Below are 18,045 nucleotides of genomic sequence, written 5' to 3'. Positions count from 1 at the left end.
AGTTTCCATGTTAGAAGGTGTAGTACCAAATGGTGCTCTTATTTACAGCTTCATCCAGAGAACGCCCTACTCTGATTCTGTTGATTGAAAATCTTTGTTTGGTACAGAAAATCACCAGGATGAAAATCATATCCGCCCCCTCCTTTAATACAATTTCTCTAGTGCTAGTGGTAACTGTGTGGGTAATTGATATGATACCAGAGTGACACACACAGCGTTTCATTTCCCCGGGAGGAGTAGTGAGAATTTGTTTTTTCGCTTTTTTCAGCGGAGGCAACAATCTCTGTTGCTTTACTATGATCTTTTCTACAAGGTGTTTTTTATTCTATCTTCTCCTTCTCCCGAAGAAGTGATTTATTGTTACCTTTCTGAGGAGAATAAAAGGTGGATTATAATCAAGTTTAGGATGGACTGGGAGGTTAGTCTGAATGGTGGCGTGCCCGGCCTCTGGAAATGGCTTACACAGAAAATGGATGGAAAATTGGTTGATTGCAGGTGAAGGAAATCCTGTGTCCTCATAGTGACCACTGTCAGCAAGGCAACAAAATGATTACGGTCTCCTCCTCCTCCTCCTCCACTGCAAGTTTGGGATAAACAAGTCTATTTAAAAAGCAGTTCGCATCTTCAAAACACATGCAGATTAAAATCTGAAGCCATGATCACACGTCATGCTAGTGTTTGTGGATGAAATAGTTAATGGTTAGTGAAGGGTGAGATATTTCCACACAGTGTAGGCTATGTGGTTGATTATGACCCAAGGAGCTCCAGGTAGAAGCAACCCTGATGGGGCTCTCCAGTCATAGGGCCGTGGTAGAACCAGGAACACGAAGTTGGATATGGCTGACAGAAGGTTAGTATTCTAGGACCACCATGTATTTCCGAGGTGGACTTCACACAGAGGGGCTGACCAGTGATACAGAGAATGCTTACCTTGTTTTACAGTGGACATTATCAATTAAAAGAAACTAGTTGATATACTCTGAGTGTAAAAAAAACACTTTCCTAATATTGAGTTGTGCACCCTTTTTTCCCTCAGAAACGACTCAATTCGTCAGGACATGGACTCTACAAGGTGTCGAAAGCGTTACACAGGGATGCTGGCCCATGTTGACTCCAAGGCTTCCCACAGTTGTGTCAAGTTGACTGGATGCCCTTTGAGTGGTGGACCATTCTTAATATAAATGGGAAACTGTTGAGAGTGGAAAAACCCAGCAGCGTTGCAGTTCTTGACATACTCAAACTGATGAGCCTGGCACCTACTACCATACTCCATTCAAACGGCACCTTACATCTTTTGTCTGGCCCATTCACCCACTGAATGGCACACATACACAATCCATGTCTTAGATTAAAGAAGGGTTGTTAAACCTTGTCTCCTCTCCTTCATCTACACTGATTGAACAAACACACCCTCTGAAGACACACACACCCCTTCACACTCTCAGCTTTTTTTTCTTCTTTTTTCCCCGTGATAAATATTTTAATAGCTATATTCAGATAGAGATGCTGGGCAGTAATGTGGAGATGGTTAGATATACTGGATTGTAATTCCCACTCCTCAAACTTGCTGTCGTGCACTAGTAGACACTTTAGAGTGTAAGCAAAGAACCAAGTCTGTAAATGTTGGTTTGAGTTTCAGTAACCTTGACTTCTACAGAGACTGAGGAGGGATAAAATAAACACACTGGTTTGAAACTCATGCAAATGAAAAACGTTCCTGATATGTCTGGGAAAGAGGGGTCTAAATGATTGGCTAATTTCAGTTGGGTAATTAACAGATGACTATACCCATTATGAATGAATCTGTAAAGCCAAGCTCATTTGGCAGTTGTAATTGGTTTACAGGTGTTCACGGCGTTCTCTGCTAAGGCATCAGACATCTTGGATCAGCCTCTGTGTAGTAACCGGAGTGGATGACAGTTGTTTCAGGTTGAGGAGGAACAAGGAACGAGGAAAGGGTTTATATTTAGCCTCAGGTACAGACGGACTGCAGCACCTTGGTGGAGTTATAACCTGACTATACCCAGCTTTATGAAGGAGATATTTGTAGTATATGTCTGTGTTCACGCAAGCATACATACATTTATGCATATGCGCACGTTCATACACACACACACACACACACACACACACAGGCTCTGAGTGGAAATTTCAACAAAACAGTTCTCTTTGAAATGCTCTTTCTTCAGAGCAAGGTGTGATATACGTGTATCCTTTAGAGAGTTTTCAGTTTTCCTTTCTCCTCTCACCGGTTGATATTGACGTGTTTTTGGGGGGTTTGTATATATCTCTCCGTTAAGTAATGTACGCGCCATTAGCTATATGTAATGTCTTAGCCACCAGAGGTTTATGGAGCAAAGCACATTAGAAAGCCCTAGCGTCTAGTGCATCCCAGTGTTCGCCTCAGCATTCAGCAGTCCATAGGGAGCTACTTGAGCAGCTATTAAAAATAAATGATGTTGGATTCACCCCTTCTGTATCACCCTGTCAGTGATGTGTGGTAGAAAATATATGTTGGCTAAGCTTTATTGTGGAGTGGATGTTCTGTGTTGGTTCCATGGGAAAAGGAATAATGGGAAATGTGTGGGAAGCTTGGCTCTTGATTCGGCCACCGCCTCATCCCCTGGAAGGTCTACATCGATGGGGTCGCCCCCGGAGAGCACCTAAATGGTGCCGGGGCCAGCCTAATGGAGAGGTAAATGAAGGAAACAACCAACATTATTAATGCCTCTATTCCAAAGGCCAGCTTAGCCCCAAGTTGATTTCATCACGAGCCATCTTTTCAATCCCCCCCCACTCATCACAGTCATGTCAGGAAGACCACAAAGAGGGAGAGCGAGAGAGGGAGTGCTCCTCAATAAGAGCACTCTGTCTCTCTGTCTCTGTCTCTCTCTCTCTCTCCAGGAGTGCAGAGACTTCTGCACCTTCAAGTGGCATTCTCATTTAGCTTTCTGACCTGACAATTCTTATCAATTAGGCGAAATGCCTCCTATTACTCATCCCACTTTTTTGTATCGACTCACAAGAGCAGAGAGATGGATAGAGTCATTTGCACTGTAGTTGAATCATATAGAACCCTCTCGCTGTTCTCCCGGCTGGCCAGAGACATGCCTGATGGTGACTGTCAGATCTTCATTTAAATCCAGATGACTCGGGCTCCTTTTAAAATATCTCTCAGTTTTAAGAAGTGGAAAACACTCTGCTAGGCATCTGCAGTCTGAGAGATATGAAAAGCATCACAACAAAGGGGCAAAAGATCAACCTCAATAGGGTGAACACAATTACAGTGATTCTCAGATTGCTTTGTTGGGGACATATCCTTGCAAATGCTCTGTTTCTCTGTTAACCGTCCTTAGGCTTTGTTCTCCCATGTCTCCTTGAGAAGGGGCAAGAGCTGCACACGCGGCAGTGGGGGAAGTGCGTCAGCCTGCTTCACTGAGGAGTAATATACGGTGTCTTCAGAAAGTATTCATACCCCTTGACCTATTCCACATTTTGTTGTGTTACAGCCTGAATTCAAAATTGATTCAATTTTTTTTTTTAAATTCTCACACATTACCCCATAATGACAAAGTGAACACGTGTTTTTAGAAATGAAATACAAAAATGTCTCATTTACGTAAGTATTCACACCCCTGAGTCAATACATTGTAGACGCATGTTTGGCAGCGATTACAGCTGTGAGTCTTTCAGGGTAAAGGCGTCCGCATGCTTCCCAGCCTAACCAGTTTATTTTCTGGAGGCAAGATGAAGTCAACGCCCCTTCGTCTGTGATTGGTCAACTGTAGGGATTCGTCATTAAAGTACTTTTTTGTTATTCAATGAGATGACTTGTTTTCATGCAAATGGTTTCATTAAAAAATACTACACCAAACATCTTAGCAGCGCAATTTTAAAAGTAACTAAGATCTCCTCTGTAAAAATGTATGATAGATTTATTGAGTTATCTTAGATTAATTCTGACCAATTTCAGGAGGTAAATACTGGCTACGGCATTACAAAATGGACAAACAGTACTAATGTCGCTTTTTTCTCATTTTTTAAGCGAAGTTCTTTTAAGGGAGTATACAAGGACACTCATTCAGTTCGGCTTGCCAAGTTCGGTTAAGCGCCAGCTGAACTGAAGCATGCTGACGCCTTTAAGTCTCTAAGAGCTTTCCGCACCTTGATTGTGCAATATTTCCCCATTTATTATTTTCAAAATTCTTCAAGCGCTGTCAAATTGTTTGTTGATGATTGCTGGACAACTATTTTCCGGTCTTGCCATAGATTTTCAAAAATATTTAAGTAAATACTTTAACATTCACTGTCTTCTTGGTAAGCAAATCCAGTGTAGATTTGGCCTTGTGTTTGAGGTTATTGTCCTGCTGAAAGGTGTATTCATCTCCCAGTGTCTGGTGGAAAGCAGACTGAACAAGGTTTTCCACTAGGATTCTGCCTGTGCTTGGCTCCATTCCATTTATTTATTTTTATCCTGGAAAACTCCACAGTCCTTAACGATTACAAGAATACCCATAACATGATGCGGCCACCACTATGCTTGAAGATATGGAAAATGATGCTCAGTAATGTGTTATTGAATTTGCCCCTAACATAACACTTTCTCACATTTTACAGTATTTTTATAGGGCCTTGTTGCAAACAGAATGCTTTTTTTTTTAAATATTGTTTTATTCTGTACAGGCTTCCTTCTTTTCACTCTGTCAATTAGGTTAGTATTGTGGGGTAACTACAATGTTTTTGATCCATCTTCAGTGTTGTCCTATCACAGCCATTAAACTCTGTAACTGTTTTAATGTCACCATTGGCTTCATGGTGAAATCCCTGAGGGGTTTCTTTCATTTCTGGTAACCGAGTTAGGAAGGATACCTGTATCTTTGTTGTAACTGGGTGTATTGATACACCCATCTACCAATAGGTGCCCTTCTTGGAAAACCTCACTGGACTGAGGGACTTTACCGATAATTGAATGTGTGGGGTACAGAGTATTTTTAAAATCATGTTAAACACTGTTATTGCACACATGCAACTTATTGTGTGACTTGTTAAGCAAATACTTACTCCTGAACTTATTTAGGCTAGCAAAGGGATTGAATACTTACTGACTCAAGACATTTCAGCTTTTCATTTTTTATAAATGTTCAAAAATGTTGAAAAACATACAGTACCAGTCAAAGGTTTGGACACACCTACTCATTCAAGGACTTTCTTTATTTTTACTATTTTCTACATTGTAGAATTATAGTGAAGACATAAAAACTATGGAATAACGTTGTAACCAAAAAAGTGTTCAACAATAAAAATAGATGTAATATTTTAGATTTTTCAAAGTAGCCACCCTTTGCCTTGATGACAGCTTAGCACCCTCTTGGCATTCTCTCAACCAGCTTCACATGGAATGCTTTTCCAACAGTCTTGAAGGAGTTCTCACATATGCTGAGCACTTGTTTGCTATTTTTCCTTCACTCTGCTGTCCAACTCATCCCAAACCATCTCAATTGGTTTGTGATCGGGTGATTGTGGAGGCCAGGCCATCACTCTCCTTCTTGGTCAAATAGCCATTACACAGCATGGAGGCGTGTTGGGTCATTGTCCTGTTGAAAAAACAAGTAATTGTCCCACTAAGTGCACACCAGATGGGATGGTGTATTGCTGCAGAATGCTGTGGTAGCCATGCTGGTTAAGTGTGCCATGAATTCTAAATAAATCACAGACATTGTCACCAGCAAAGCACCCCCACACCATCACAATTCCTCCATGCTTCACAGTGGGAACCACACATGCGAAGATCATCCGTTCACCTACTCTGCGTCTCACAAAGACGCATTTTTGAGACGCAAAATCTCAAATTTGGACTCATCAGACCAAAGGACAGATTTCCACCAGTCTAAAGTCCATTTCTCGTGTTACTTGGCCCAAACAAGTCTCCTCTTCTTATAGGTGTCCTTTAGTAGTGGTTTCCTTGCAGCAATTCGACCATGAAGGCCTGATTCGCACAGTCTCCTCTGAGTAGTTGATGTTGAGATGTGTCTGTTACTTGAATTCTATGAAGCATTTATTTGGCCTGCAATTTCTGATGCTGGTTACTCTAATGAACTTATCCTCTGCAGCAGAGGTAACTCTACGTCTTCCTGTCCTGTGGCGGTCCTCATGAGAGCCAGTTTCATCATGGCGCTTGATAGTTTTTGCAAATGTTCTGGATTGACTGACCTTCATATCTTAAAGTAATGATGGATTGTTGTTTCTCTTTGCTTATTTGAGCTGTTCTTGACATAATATTACTAAATAGGGCCATATTCTGTATACCACCCCTACCATGTCACAACACAACTGATTGGCTCAAATGCATTAAGAAGGAAAGAAATTCCACAAATGAACTTTTAACAAGGCACACCTGTTAATTGAAATGCTTTTCAGGTGACTACCTCATGAAGCTGGTTGAGAGAATGCCAAGAGTGTGCAAAGCTGTCATCAAGGCCAAGGGTGGCTACTTTGAAGAATTTATTATGATTTGTTTAACATTTGTTTGGTTACTACATAATTCCATATGTGTTATTTCATAGTTTTGATCTCTTCACTATTATTCTACAATGTAGAAAATAGTGAAAAATTAAGAAAATCCATTGAAAGGGGGATTCCTATTCAGTTGTACTGTTGTTGGCTTCTAGGTACATCTTTGTGACCTTCCAAACTCAGGTAGCAAGACCTACAGCGATTTGAAGTGTGTAAGCTCCTGACCCTGTTGTGCCATTTCCCCTCCCTCAGTGATCTTATCCCTGTGTGCTGTCACCATCACGATCAAATCAGCCTATTATGCCTGATCATCCGCAACCCTCTCTCTACCAGGGTGGTCAAAGTGCAAAACCTTCTGCTAAGTTTAGCAGCTCCATTTGATTTACACAAGCTACAATTTGTCTGCCTAATCCCCAATTACATTCTTTTTGGGCTGTTTCGTTTACTTTTTTCCCTTGTAATGATAAGAGTGACAGACAAGACGTGTTGCAGAGCCACAACTCCGTGCAAGCCACAGCCGTCTCTCTGGCTCACATTATTTCCATTCCAGAAGATAAAGGAGCCGTTCTGCTCCAAAGGGTTTAGCTGTCGATTTCATATATGAAAGCCGGTGGAGTCTGGGAGAGATAGTGGTGGAGCAGTGTGGAAGAACGGCCTTACTGTGAGTGACGTTAGGAAGTTGGGAAGCAGAGAAGGAGCAATCTTTGCGCAAACAGGAGACTTCTGGTGCAGTTAAATATCTAATCTGCCTGTTCTGCCCACAAACAGGAGAAATGGGTGCCTTGTTTTCTTGTGCAACGATGACAGCACCTGTTGTGTGGTCCACATTTATTTGGTGTTCTTTCCTAGAATGACAACAATATTTGCATTTTTGAACATCTCTCAGATAAATTTGAAGATATTTCCCTCCCTCCCTGCAACTGGTGTCTGCTGTACGCAATTAGAGATTTGATTGACTTTACTTATCACCTTTGTTGAAGGTTTCTACACCGACTACATGCATAACTGCACATAACAACAAGATAAACGTTTTTTTTTATTCTCTAATTTCTTCTCTACGGCCTTGAGCATTAACAGTCCGGCTATGCCAAGCTACGTTGCACTTTCCATCCAATATATCGTCAACATCAATCATGGTCCATGGAGCCTGGTTGGCAGAGTCACTGATTGCCATCCAGCAGGAAGGACAGTGTCTGTCCTGTCATAGTCCGGGTCCCCTGTGTGTAATGTGTTTGAACCATCAGACATGCCATGTCGCATCCTCATGGTCATTTAGCCTAACAGGTGAGATATTCTTAAACTCTCTTATAATGCGATCATGGCCCTGCTAATCTGATTGGCAAAACAAATAATGGAATGAAGTGGCAAAATGACTAGTGAAAATCTGAAATCAATACAGGATATTCAGTTAGGTTTCTTTGCCATTAAGGAGTCTGCTGACTGCTTATTTGATTATGATTGATTGCTGTCCTCTTTATGCACTTAATCAGGTGTTTCAGACAAGCTTTCATATCATATAAACACTCTGTAGAGCAATATTTACCTCTCTGTATGCAAATGTTGCTTTTTCTCTCCGCTGAACCCAGTGGAAATGAAGAATGCATTGTTGCTTGCCACAAAGAGCAGGCTGTGTAAACAATTGGTTCTGTTTTCAACATCAATGGTTGATTTGTCACAGCAATTAAAGATCCAGGGACAACGCCAAAGTTTCCTCATTGCTGGGTCTGATCCCAAATGGCCACGTTCCAGACTCCCCCACCCCTCACTCCCCTCTCTCCTCTTTCACCCCCCTCACTCTATCCACTCAGTGAGCTTTAGATAAAGAAAGATAAGGGAAGGCTAGTGCAAGGAGGGTCAGAGGGGAAATGTGTGTTTGAATTGCGGGGTCAAAGGAGGGCCCTGGTCTGTTTAGTAAGTGGATCCACCTGTCTCTCAACCTGGCCTGTTAGGAGAGGCTGCAGCTTGAATCCATGCTGAAAAAGGAGAGTAAGGAGAGTGGGCACACCTTCCTAATCACTCTGGAACCTTGCCTCTCCCAGGACCATATATCTCCTTTTAATTTAAGCCTTGAAAAATGCACTGGGATTTAAGCATCTGATCCTGCTGGAATCGATAAAATTTATTAGAGGGGGGGTTGCCTAATCTGTGAAGTTAATGCAGGACTTCACGTCATTGATCAGCTCTGAAGGGTATACCCATTGTTAATTATGGGCCTGGGTGGTAGAACAAACAGCACAGAGGAGAGAAGGGGGATGGGGGGAGCCCGAGACGGTGGGACAGGTAATTGTCTGCCGTGCAAATGTTATTGCTTCTTTGTGTGTACGCATGTGCTAAAAGTTGATGGGGCATGGGAAGTCAGAAGCAATTCATTTCTACCCACAACTTATTTTTGCCTGGTTGACATTTCAAATGATGGAGGATGTCAGGAATCTATCCATTTCTATTCTTCCCTGGTACTTTCATGTATTTTTTCCCCGCTCTTTTATCTTCTCACCCCAAACGGAATAGCTGGGTCTCAGGTCATCATGTAGGTTGGGGGCATACTAACAGGTTGACTAGCAGATGATACACTGTCATGTTTTGATAATGACCAATTTTGCTTTGCCTCTCTCTCCGATAGAGGGCTCATTTCAGGCTCATCCCAAATAATTTGGTCGTTACGGAGTTCACGACGTGCGTATATCCTGGTGTCCACTTGGCAGATGAAACATTTCCCTGATCATAACATGTCATGATGACTGAATGCTCTGATTCTTCTGTTAGAATGACCTTATCTCTTTTTCTTTCCTTCTTTCCTTCTCTTCTCTTTCTCCATTTCTCAATGTTGGCTTCTCGTCTAGCTTTTGAAATGATTTTGCCCTTGATCAGACTTACAAACAGTATTATTATGAGGGGGGAAATGCCCTGACTTATTCGTTCCATTCATTTCCGATGTGCCTTCTTAGGACCTGTCGAGATGTAATACTTCTTTTTTTGCCAGGCGAAAATGTTCCCGAAATGGCAAGCTGTCACTGGCTCGCCCGGAATGTTGTGTGTGTTTCCCTGTGAGTGACAGACAGCCAGATAATGACTTGTTACAGGTGAAACAGACCTGTGGGAGATGAGTGTCTCTGACCTTGTGTTCTTTTCTCTCGTCTTTTTCCCCTCCATTGCTTTTGTTTCCACTCTTATCTTTGAATAAGTGTGAATTGGCTCTACACAGAAAAAGTATTGTGTTGAACTATCGTGACACCAGATCGGGAAGCCAACTTAATTCATTAAATGCTTGTACTGTCAAGCAGGGGTGCAACTTTGGTTTTAGAAGTGGGGGCGACATACTAATAAAATTAAAATTAAATTATCCAGTCTGATAAACACTCAAGACAGCCAACCCGACCGCTCGGAGGCGTACGCATTGTTCTAAAGCACACTATTGCCTCATTTTGTATCGCGTTCCAATGATAAAACTGGAGGGGACCAAAATTCAATTTCAGAATGTGGGGGACATGTCCCCCCCATCCCCAGTGACAGTTGCGCCCCTGCCGTGCAAGAGAAGAAAGGAGGTCAGCCCAGGACCAATTCCCATCCTCTACCCCCGAGCACTGGTCATTCTCAGAAACACTGGCCACTAAATAACAAACGTTTTTTCATCACGCAGGGTAGGGTCACTGTTGCTTTTTTATTTTTATTTTTTACATACAGTGGGGCAAAAAGGTATTTAGTCAGCCACCAATTGTGCAAGTTCTCCCACTTAAAGAGCTGAGAGAGGCCTGTAATTTTCATCATAGGTACACTTCAACTATGACAGACAAAATGAGAAAAAAAATCCAGAAAATCACATTGTAGGATTTTTTATTAATTTATTTGCAAATTATGGTGGAAAATAAGTATTTGGTCACCTACAAACAAGCAAGATTTCTGGCTCTCACAGACCTGTAACCTCTTCTTTAAGAGGCTCCTCTGTCCTCCACTCGTTACCTGTATTAATGGCACCTGTTTGAACTTGTTATCAGTATAAAAGACACCTGTCCACAACCTCAAACAGTCACACTCCAAACTCCACTATGGACAAGACCAAAGAGCTGTCAAAGGACACCAGAAACAAAATTGTAGACCTGCACCAGGCTGGGAAGACTGAATCTGCAATAGGTAAGCAGCTTGGTTTAAAGAAATCAACTGTGGGAGCAATTATTAGGAAATAGAAGACATGCAAGACCACTGATCATCTCCCTCGATCTGGGGCTCCACGCAAGATCTCACCCCAATCCCAGAACCACACGGGGGGACCTAGTGAATGACCTGCAGAGAGCTGGGACCAAAGTAACAAAGCCTACCATCAGTAACACACTACGCCGCCAGGGACTCAAATCCTGCAGTGCCAGACGTGCCCCACTGCTTAAGCCAGTACATGTCGAGGCCCGTCTGAAGTTTGCTAGAGAGCATTTGGATGATCCAGAAGAAGATTGGAAGAATGTCATATGGTCAGATCAAACCAAAATATACCTTTTTGGTAAAAACTCAACTCGTCGTGTTTGGAGGACAAAGAATGCATCCAAAGAACACCATACCTACTGTGAAGCATGGGGGTGGAAACATCATGCTTTGGGGCTATTTTTCTGGAAAGGGACCAGGACGACTGATCCATGTAAAGGAAAGAATGAATGGGGCCATGTATCGTGAGATTTTGAGTGAAAACCTCCTTCCATCAGCAAGGGCATTGAAGATGAAACGTGGCTGGGTCTTTCAGCATGACAATGATCCCAAACACACCGCCCGGGCAACGAAGGAAAGGTTTCGTAATAAGCATTTCAAGGTCCTGGAGTGGCCTAGCCAGTCTCCAGATCTCAACCCCATAGAACATCTTTGGAGGGAGTTGAAATTCTGTGTTGCCCAGCAACAGCCCCAAAACATCACTGCTCCAGAGGAGATCTGCATGGAGGAATGGGCCAAAATACCAGCAACAGTGTGTGAAAACCTTGTGAAGACTTACAGAAAACGTTTGACCTCTGTCATTGCCAACAAAGGGTATATAACAAATTATTGAGATAAACTTTTGTTATTGACCAAATACTTATTTTCCACCATAATTTGCAAATAAATTCATAAAAAATCCTACAATGTGATTTTCTGGATTTTTTTCTAATTTTGTCTGTCATAGTTGAAGTGTACCTATGTTGAAAATTATAGGCCTCTCTCATCTTTTTAAGTGGGAGAACTTGCACAATTGGTGGCTGACTAAATACTTTTTTGCCCCACTGTATCTACCAATAGGTGCCCTTCTTTGCGAGGCATTGAAAGAAAAAAAAACAGGTCTTTGTGGTTGAATCTGTGCTTGAAATTCAGTACTCGATTGAGTGACCGTACACATAATTGTGTGTGGGGTACAGAGATGGATGGGGTAGTTATTAAAAAACCATTTTAACTCCTATTATTGAACACGGAATGAGTCCATGCAACTTATTATGCAACTTATTAAGGACATTTTTAATCCTGAACTTATTTAGCCATAACAAAGGGGTTGAATAATGATTGAATCGATTTTAAGACAAAGAAATTCTAACACAACTAAAGTTTTTAGAAATGTTTGAAAATGTATATAAAAAAAACAAGATTTATTTAAATAAATATTCGTACCCTTTGGTATGAGACTTGAAATTGAGCTCAGGTGCATCCTGTTACCATTGATCATCCTTGATGTTTTTCAACTTCATTAGAGTCCACCTGTTGTAAATTAAATTGATTGGACATGATTTGGAAAGGCACACACTTCTCTATATAAGGTCCCACAGTTGACAGTGCATCTCAGAGCAAAAACCAAGCCATGAGGTCCAAGGAATTATCCGTAGAGCGCCGAGACATGATTGAGTCGAGGCACAGATCTGGGGGAGGGTACCAACAAAATTATGCAGCATTGAAGGTCCCCAAGTACAGAGTGGCCTCCATCATTCTTAAATGGAAGAAGTTTGGAACCACCAAGATTCTTCTTAGAGCTGGCCGCCTGGCCAAACTGAGTAATCAGGGGAGAAGGGCCTTGGTCAGGGAGGTGAACAAGAACCTGATGGTCACTCTGACAGAGCTCCAGAGTTACTCTGTGGAGATGGGAGAACCTTCCAGAAGGACAACCAATCAGGCCTTTATGGTGGAGTGGCCAGACGGAAGCCACTCATCTCTTGGCATGTCCAGCCCACTCATTATCTCAGCCAATCATGGCTAGCGGGAAGGTTGCAGACTTTTTCTGTGAAGCATTTTGATTTTTCAAAAAAGTTTACATTCAAATGGCTTGCCTGTGAAGTAGTGATGCTCGACATATGCCTGTTTTTCGGAAACAAGTAAAAGAAAATCAAAAGTTAGAGGGCCTGAATACTATCTGAATGCACTGTGTGGTTGTCATTTTTTTTTAACAGGGAATCCAATTGAGACCATGACCACCTTTCAAGGGAGCCCTGCACACATTCCAATGCAATAAAAACAGAACATATTTACAAGCAATTTAAGAGAAGTGATGGTCTAGTATTTCTCCAATGGTACATCAAGTTGTGGAGAGCTTGTTTCTTAATAACCCCCAAAGCTAACAGTCATTATAAGATCATGTTAACAAGTCCCCAGTCTTTATTCAGAGCTTTTCATTCTAATTAGACTAGAAAGAAAGGGCTCTCCTGGGCCCCGCTCATCAAAGTGCAGGTGATTACACCCAGCAGAGACCATCTGTAATTTAGTGAACAAGAGTTCACCTTTCTCCTTTTCTCTTTTTGTCAGTTTGGCCTAACTCACTTTTTGTTTTTCAATCTTCCCATCTTTTTATGCAGTGGTCGTAGAGATGAGACTGAACAGAATAAGGGCAGGTTTGTTTCCACAGAGGACATTTGAGAGGGAGGCTTTTGTGTGAGGATGGCCTGCCCCCCCCCACCCCACCCCACTCCCCCAGGCTGACCATGGCAGAATCATTACCCCATTACTCAAGTAATGCGTGTTGCAGGATACCAGGGCTCACTTGTATGGAAGGCTTAGTGGAGATTGTACCCCCACAAGCTCTACATGTCAGGTCATGCACTTTTAACGACAGCTAGGCCGGTGTCTAGAACACATCTGTCTGAATGCCCCTTATCCATCAGAGCTGGCCCTTGACTCGTGTGTGTACGGACAGGAAATGTGTTGTATTTTTTTAAATATTAAGTCCAAATATCAACATGATAATAATCTTCATTGTGATAATTGATGATTATCAAAATAATAATGTACAGAGAAAGGCTAACTCAATGCATTGTAGTGAGGACATTGGCACAGTAGACACAAATACAGTGGTCTAAGTCATGTTCCTGTTAAAGTCCTCTCCTTGCTGCAGTGTTGGCTGCATCTCCACAATGCAAATAGCCACGGTGAGACAAAGGCGCTACTTGCATCATTTTCTTAATCGCGCAGGTAAATTGGACTATTAGAGTAATTAGTATCCAGCATGGCACGGTTGCTTGATAGATTGCGGGTCGGATTATATTGACTTTCTCCCAGGGTGATATATTGACTAATTCAGAAGCTCTTAAAATGCTGTGAGAGTGTCCTCCTGGTCACCAGCATCAGCTCAACACACAGTTCACGTTTGCTCATTTAGTTTGCTTTCACTCCTTTTCTATTACTGTACATTGACATTCATTCCTCATACCGGCCTCATTATTTATCTGTGGATATGTTCTGAACCAGGGATGAGGAAAAGAAAAGAGGAGCTTTGTGTTGATTGGCCGCTGTGCTGCTGAAGGACAATTTTTGGGCGCCATCATCAACTCCTCGCATTGAAAGCGCATCAACATAGACCTGATGTGTTGATACTGCCCAACCGGGCACATTTGTGACACATGTTAGTGGTAGTATATGCTGTCCCCCAATCAGATGATAATGTACAGAAACTGGTCTCTCCAGTGATTCTATGTTGGCCATAGTTATCGCTAGATTGCGAGCACATTTTTAACCATGTGTTTCTTTCTCTCCTTCAGAACCGATGCGGACCCCGAAGAGACTGAAGATTGCAGAGACCCAGGCCAGATTCATCGCTGTGGACTGGGAGTCTCTGGGCTACAATATCACCCGCTGCCACACCTTCAACGTCACCATCTGCTACCGTTACTACAACGCCAACAACCAGACCAAGGCCGACTGCCTGGACATGGACCCCAAGGCCCCACGCCACGTGGTGGGCAACCTGCCCCCCAACACCAATGTCAGCCTCAAGATGATCCTCACCAACCCCGAAGGACGCAAGGAGAGCGATGAGACCATCATCCAGACAGATGAAGATGGTATGTGTACTGGGGTATTGTGTGTAGATGGATGAGAAAATCTATTTAATTCATTTTGAATTCAGGCTGTAACGCAACCAAATGTGGAATAAGTCAATGGGTGTGAATACTTTTCTTTTTTAAATGTATTTCTAATACTCCTTTATTTAGAAAATATGGATGTCTCGCTCTGTTTGTAACCAGTTGACTGACACATACTTATTGCTGCCCCCTGTGATTCCTACAGCTGGGCTGAGTTAGCCATTTCAAAGCAGAGCACGTTTTCTCCCTGCTGCTCTCTGAATAGATGCTAGCTGGAGAGGCTAACCAAGGGCTGAAATAACAGCACTGGTCGCAGCTTGGAATTTGTAACTCACATTAAACGCTTCAGCATTATAATAATACAGCCAGGTGACCAGCTGTATCCTGTGACTCCGGCAGACATGTTATCCCTTGATGAGGACCTGTTTAAATCTCACCTCACATTCTCACAAACCCAGGAGATAATGCTAGTGAAATGACTGAGCCCTCTGTAGGGGTTCCACCAGAATTGATTTGATTTCTTTCATGCCAGATTCTGTATGTAGCTAGAGCTTATGTTTGGGTGATATTCAGCTCATGCTGTACATGTTGCTGTACATGTTACTGCCCCTTTCTACCGTTTGTTTTGTTAAGATTGGTTTGTATGACTTTTCATTGTATTCTCTCATTGTGTTCTCTCAGAAAAATCACTCTTTATTCCCATGTCAAACCAACCCCATTTTCAGCAGCATCCGACAGGAAAAAGGAATGCTAGATTTTTCGTTGTGGAAAAAGACGTCTCAGTGACATCCATCCAATAGATTTGAAAAATAGATGTTTGTCTGACTGCGGGGCGAGTAGAGGAGAAGAGAGGTTCACGTAAACAGTTCTTCTAAGACTGATCCACAGACAAGCGTCCCCGCCACCCCGAGCCTTGCTCGTCTCTTCAGACAGACAGGCCTGACAAGCACTCAGTCATGTGACCTGGTAACGCTTCTGCTCTCTGTCTGTATGCTGTGTAGGAGAGGGCTTTGGACGTCCCCAACCCAGCTTGACTAGAACACAGCCCAGGCAGGCAGGCAGCCCCATGGCAGAACAGTCTCGTGGCAGCTGTAGAGACCCATGGGACTGCCAGGTTTCATCAGCAGTGAGGAGGCTGTCAGTCAGTAACAAAACATACAATGGATAGGTGCAGGGAAATGTGTTGTTTTGCAGGGTTAAAATGGATTAAATTGTTTTTTTCACTCATCAATCTACACACAGTACCCCAAAGTGACAAAGCAAAAACAGTTTTTTAGAAATGTTAGCAAATGTATAAATAAATAAAACAAATGAAATATGACATTTACATAAGTATTCAGACCCTTTATTCAGTACTTTGTTGAAGCACCTTTGGCAGCGATTACAGTCTTGGGTATGGCGATACAAGCTTGGCACACCTGTGTTTGGGGAGTTTCTCCCATTCTTCTCTGCAGATCCTCTCAAGCTCGGTCATGGGGGATGGGGAGCTTCTCTGCACAGCTATTTTCAGGTCTCTCCAGAGATGTTCGATTGGGTTCAAGTCCGGGCTCTGGCTGGGCCACTCAAGGTCATTCAGAGACTTGTCCCGAAGCCAATTGTGCGTTGTTTTGGCTGTGTGCTTAGGGTCGTTGTCCTGTTGGAAGGTGAACCTTCACCCCAGTCTGAGGTCGTGAGCGCTGTAGAGCAGGTTTTCATCATGGATCTCTTTCTTTACTCCGTTCATCTTTCCCTCAATCCTGACTAGTCTCCCAGTCCCTGCTGCTGAAAAACATCCCCACAGTATGATGCTGCCACCACCATGCTTCACCGTAGGGATGGTACCAGGTTTCCTTCAGATGTGACGCTTGGCATTCAGGCCAAAGAGTTCAATCTTGGTTTCATCAGACCAGAGAATTTTGTTTCTCATGGTCAGAGTCCTTTAGGTGCCTTTTGGAAAACTGCAAGCAGGTTGTCATGTGCCTCTTACTGAGGAGTGGCTTCCGTCTGGCCACTCTAACATAAAGGCTTGATTGGTGGAGTGGTGCAGAGATGGCTGTCCTTCTGGTAGGTTCTCCCATCTCCACAGAGGAACTCTGGAGCTCTATCAGAACGACCATCGGGTTCTTCTCCCCCGATTGCTCAGTTTGGCCGCGCGCCCAGCTCTTGGAAGAGTCTTGGTGGTTCCAAACTTATTCCATTTAAGAATTATGGCGTCCACTGTGTTCTTGGAGACCTTCAATGCTGCAGACATGTTTTGGTACCCTTCCCCAGATATGCGCTTCGGTCTGCAGGTGGCGAATCGCATCTCTGCATGTCTGGCAGACATATCAGTGTGGATGACGGATCACCACCTCAAGCTGAACCTCGGCAAGACGGAGCTGCTCTTCTTCCCGGGGAAGGACTGCCCGTTCCATGATCTCGCCATCACGGTTGACAACTCCATTGTGTCCTCCTCCCAGAGCGCTAAGAACCTTGGCGTGATCCTGGACAACACCCTGTCGTTCTCAACTAACATCAAGGCGGTGGCCCGTTCCTGTAGGTTCATGCTCTACAACATCCGCAGAGTACGACCCTGCCTCACACAGGAAGCGGCGCAGGTCCTAATCCAGGCACTTGTCATCTCCCGTCTGGATTACTGCAACTCGCTGTTGGCTGGGCTCCCTGCCTGTGCCATTAAACCCCTACAACTCATCCAGAACGCCGCAGCCCGTCTGGTGTTCAACCTTCCCAAGTTCTCTCACGTCACCCCGCTCCTCCGCTCTCTCCACTGGCTTCCAGTTGAAGCTCGCATCCGCTACAAGACCATGGTGCTTGCCTACGGAGCTGTGAGGGGAACGGCACCTCAGTACCTCCAGGCTCTGATCAGGCCCTACACCCAAACAAGGGCACTGCGTTCATCCACCTCTGGCCTGCTCGCCTCCCTACCACTGAGGAAGTACAATTCCCGCGCAGACCAGTCAAAACTGTTCGCTGCTCTGGCCCCCCAATGGTGGAACAAACTCCCTCACGACGCCAGGACAGCGGAGTCAATCACCACCTTCCGGAGACACCTGAAACCCCACCTCTTTCAGGAATACCTAGGATAGGATAAAGTAATCCTTCTCACCCCGCCCCCCTTAAAAGATTTAGATGCACTATTGTAAAGTGGCTGTTCCACTGGATGTCTTAAGGTGAACGCACCAATTTGTAAGTCGCTCTGGATAAGAGCGTCTGCTAAATGACTTAAATGTTAAATGTTAAATGTGCTTCGACCCAATCCTGTCTC

At 43.5% G+C, this 18,045-nt stretch overlaps 1 protein-coding gene across 9 annotated transcripts in view; it reads left to right on the top strand.

Annotated features, from left to right (window-relative positions):
- Positions 1–18,045, top strand: part of LOC115107700 (receptor-type tyrosine-protein phosphatase kappa) — a 164,249-nt gene that overhangs the window by 101,372 nt on the left and 44,832 nt on the right. For all 9 annotated transcript variants that reach the window (XM_029631239.2, XM_065008731.1, XM_065008732.1 and 6 more), the window contains exon 8: positions 14,478–14,780. In XM_029631239.2, the coding sequence (XP_029487099.1) occupies positions 14,478–14,780 (303 nt within the window). The remainder of the gene's footprint in view (positions 1–14,477; positions 14,781–18,045) is intronic.

The sequence above is a fragment of the Oncorhynchus nerka genome, linkage group LG24 (genome assembly GCF_034236695.1).
Source record: "Oncorhynchus nerka isolate Pitt River linkage group LG24, Oner_Uvic_2.0, whole genome shotgun sequence".
Lineage (NCBI taxonomy): Eukaryota > Metazoa > Chordata > Actinopteri > Salmoniformes > Salmonidae > Oncorhynchus > Oncorhynchus nerka.
The sequence above is the reverse complement of the archived record's forward strand: the minus strand, read 5'-3'. Positions and strand labels throughout refer to the sequence as shown.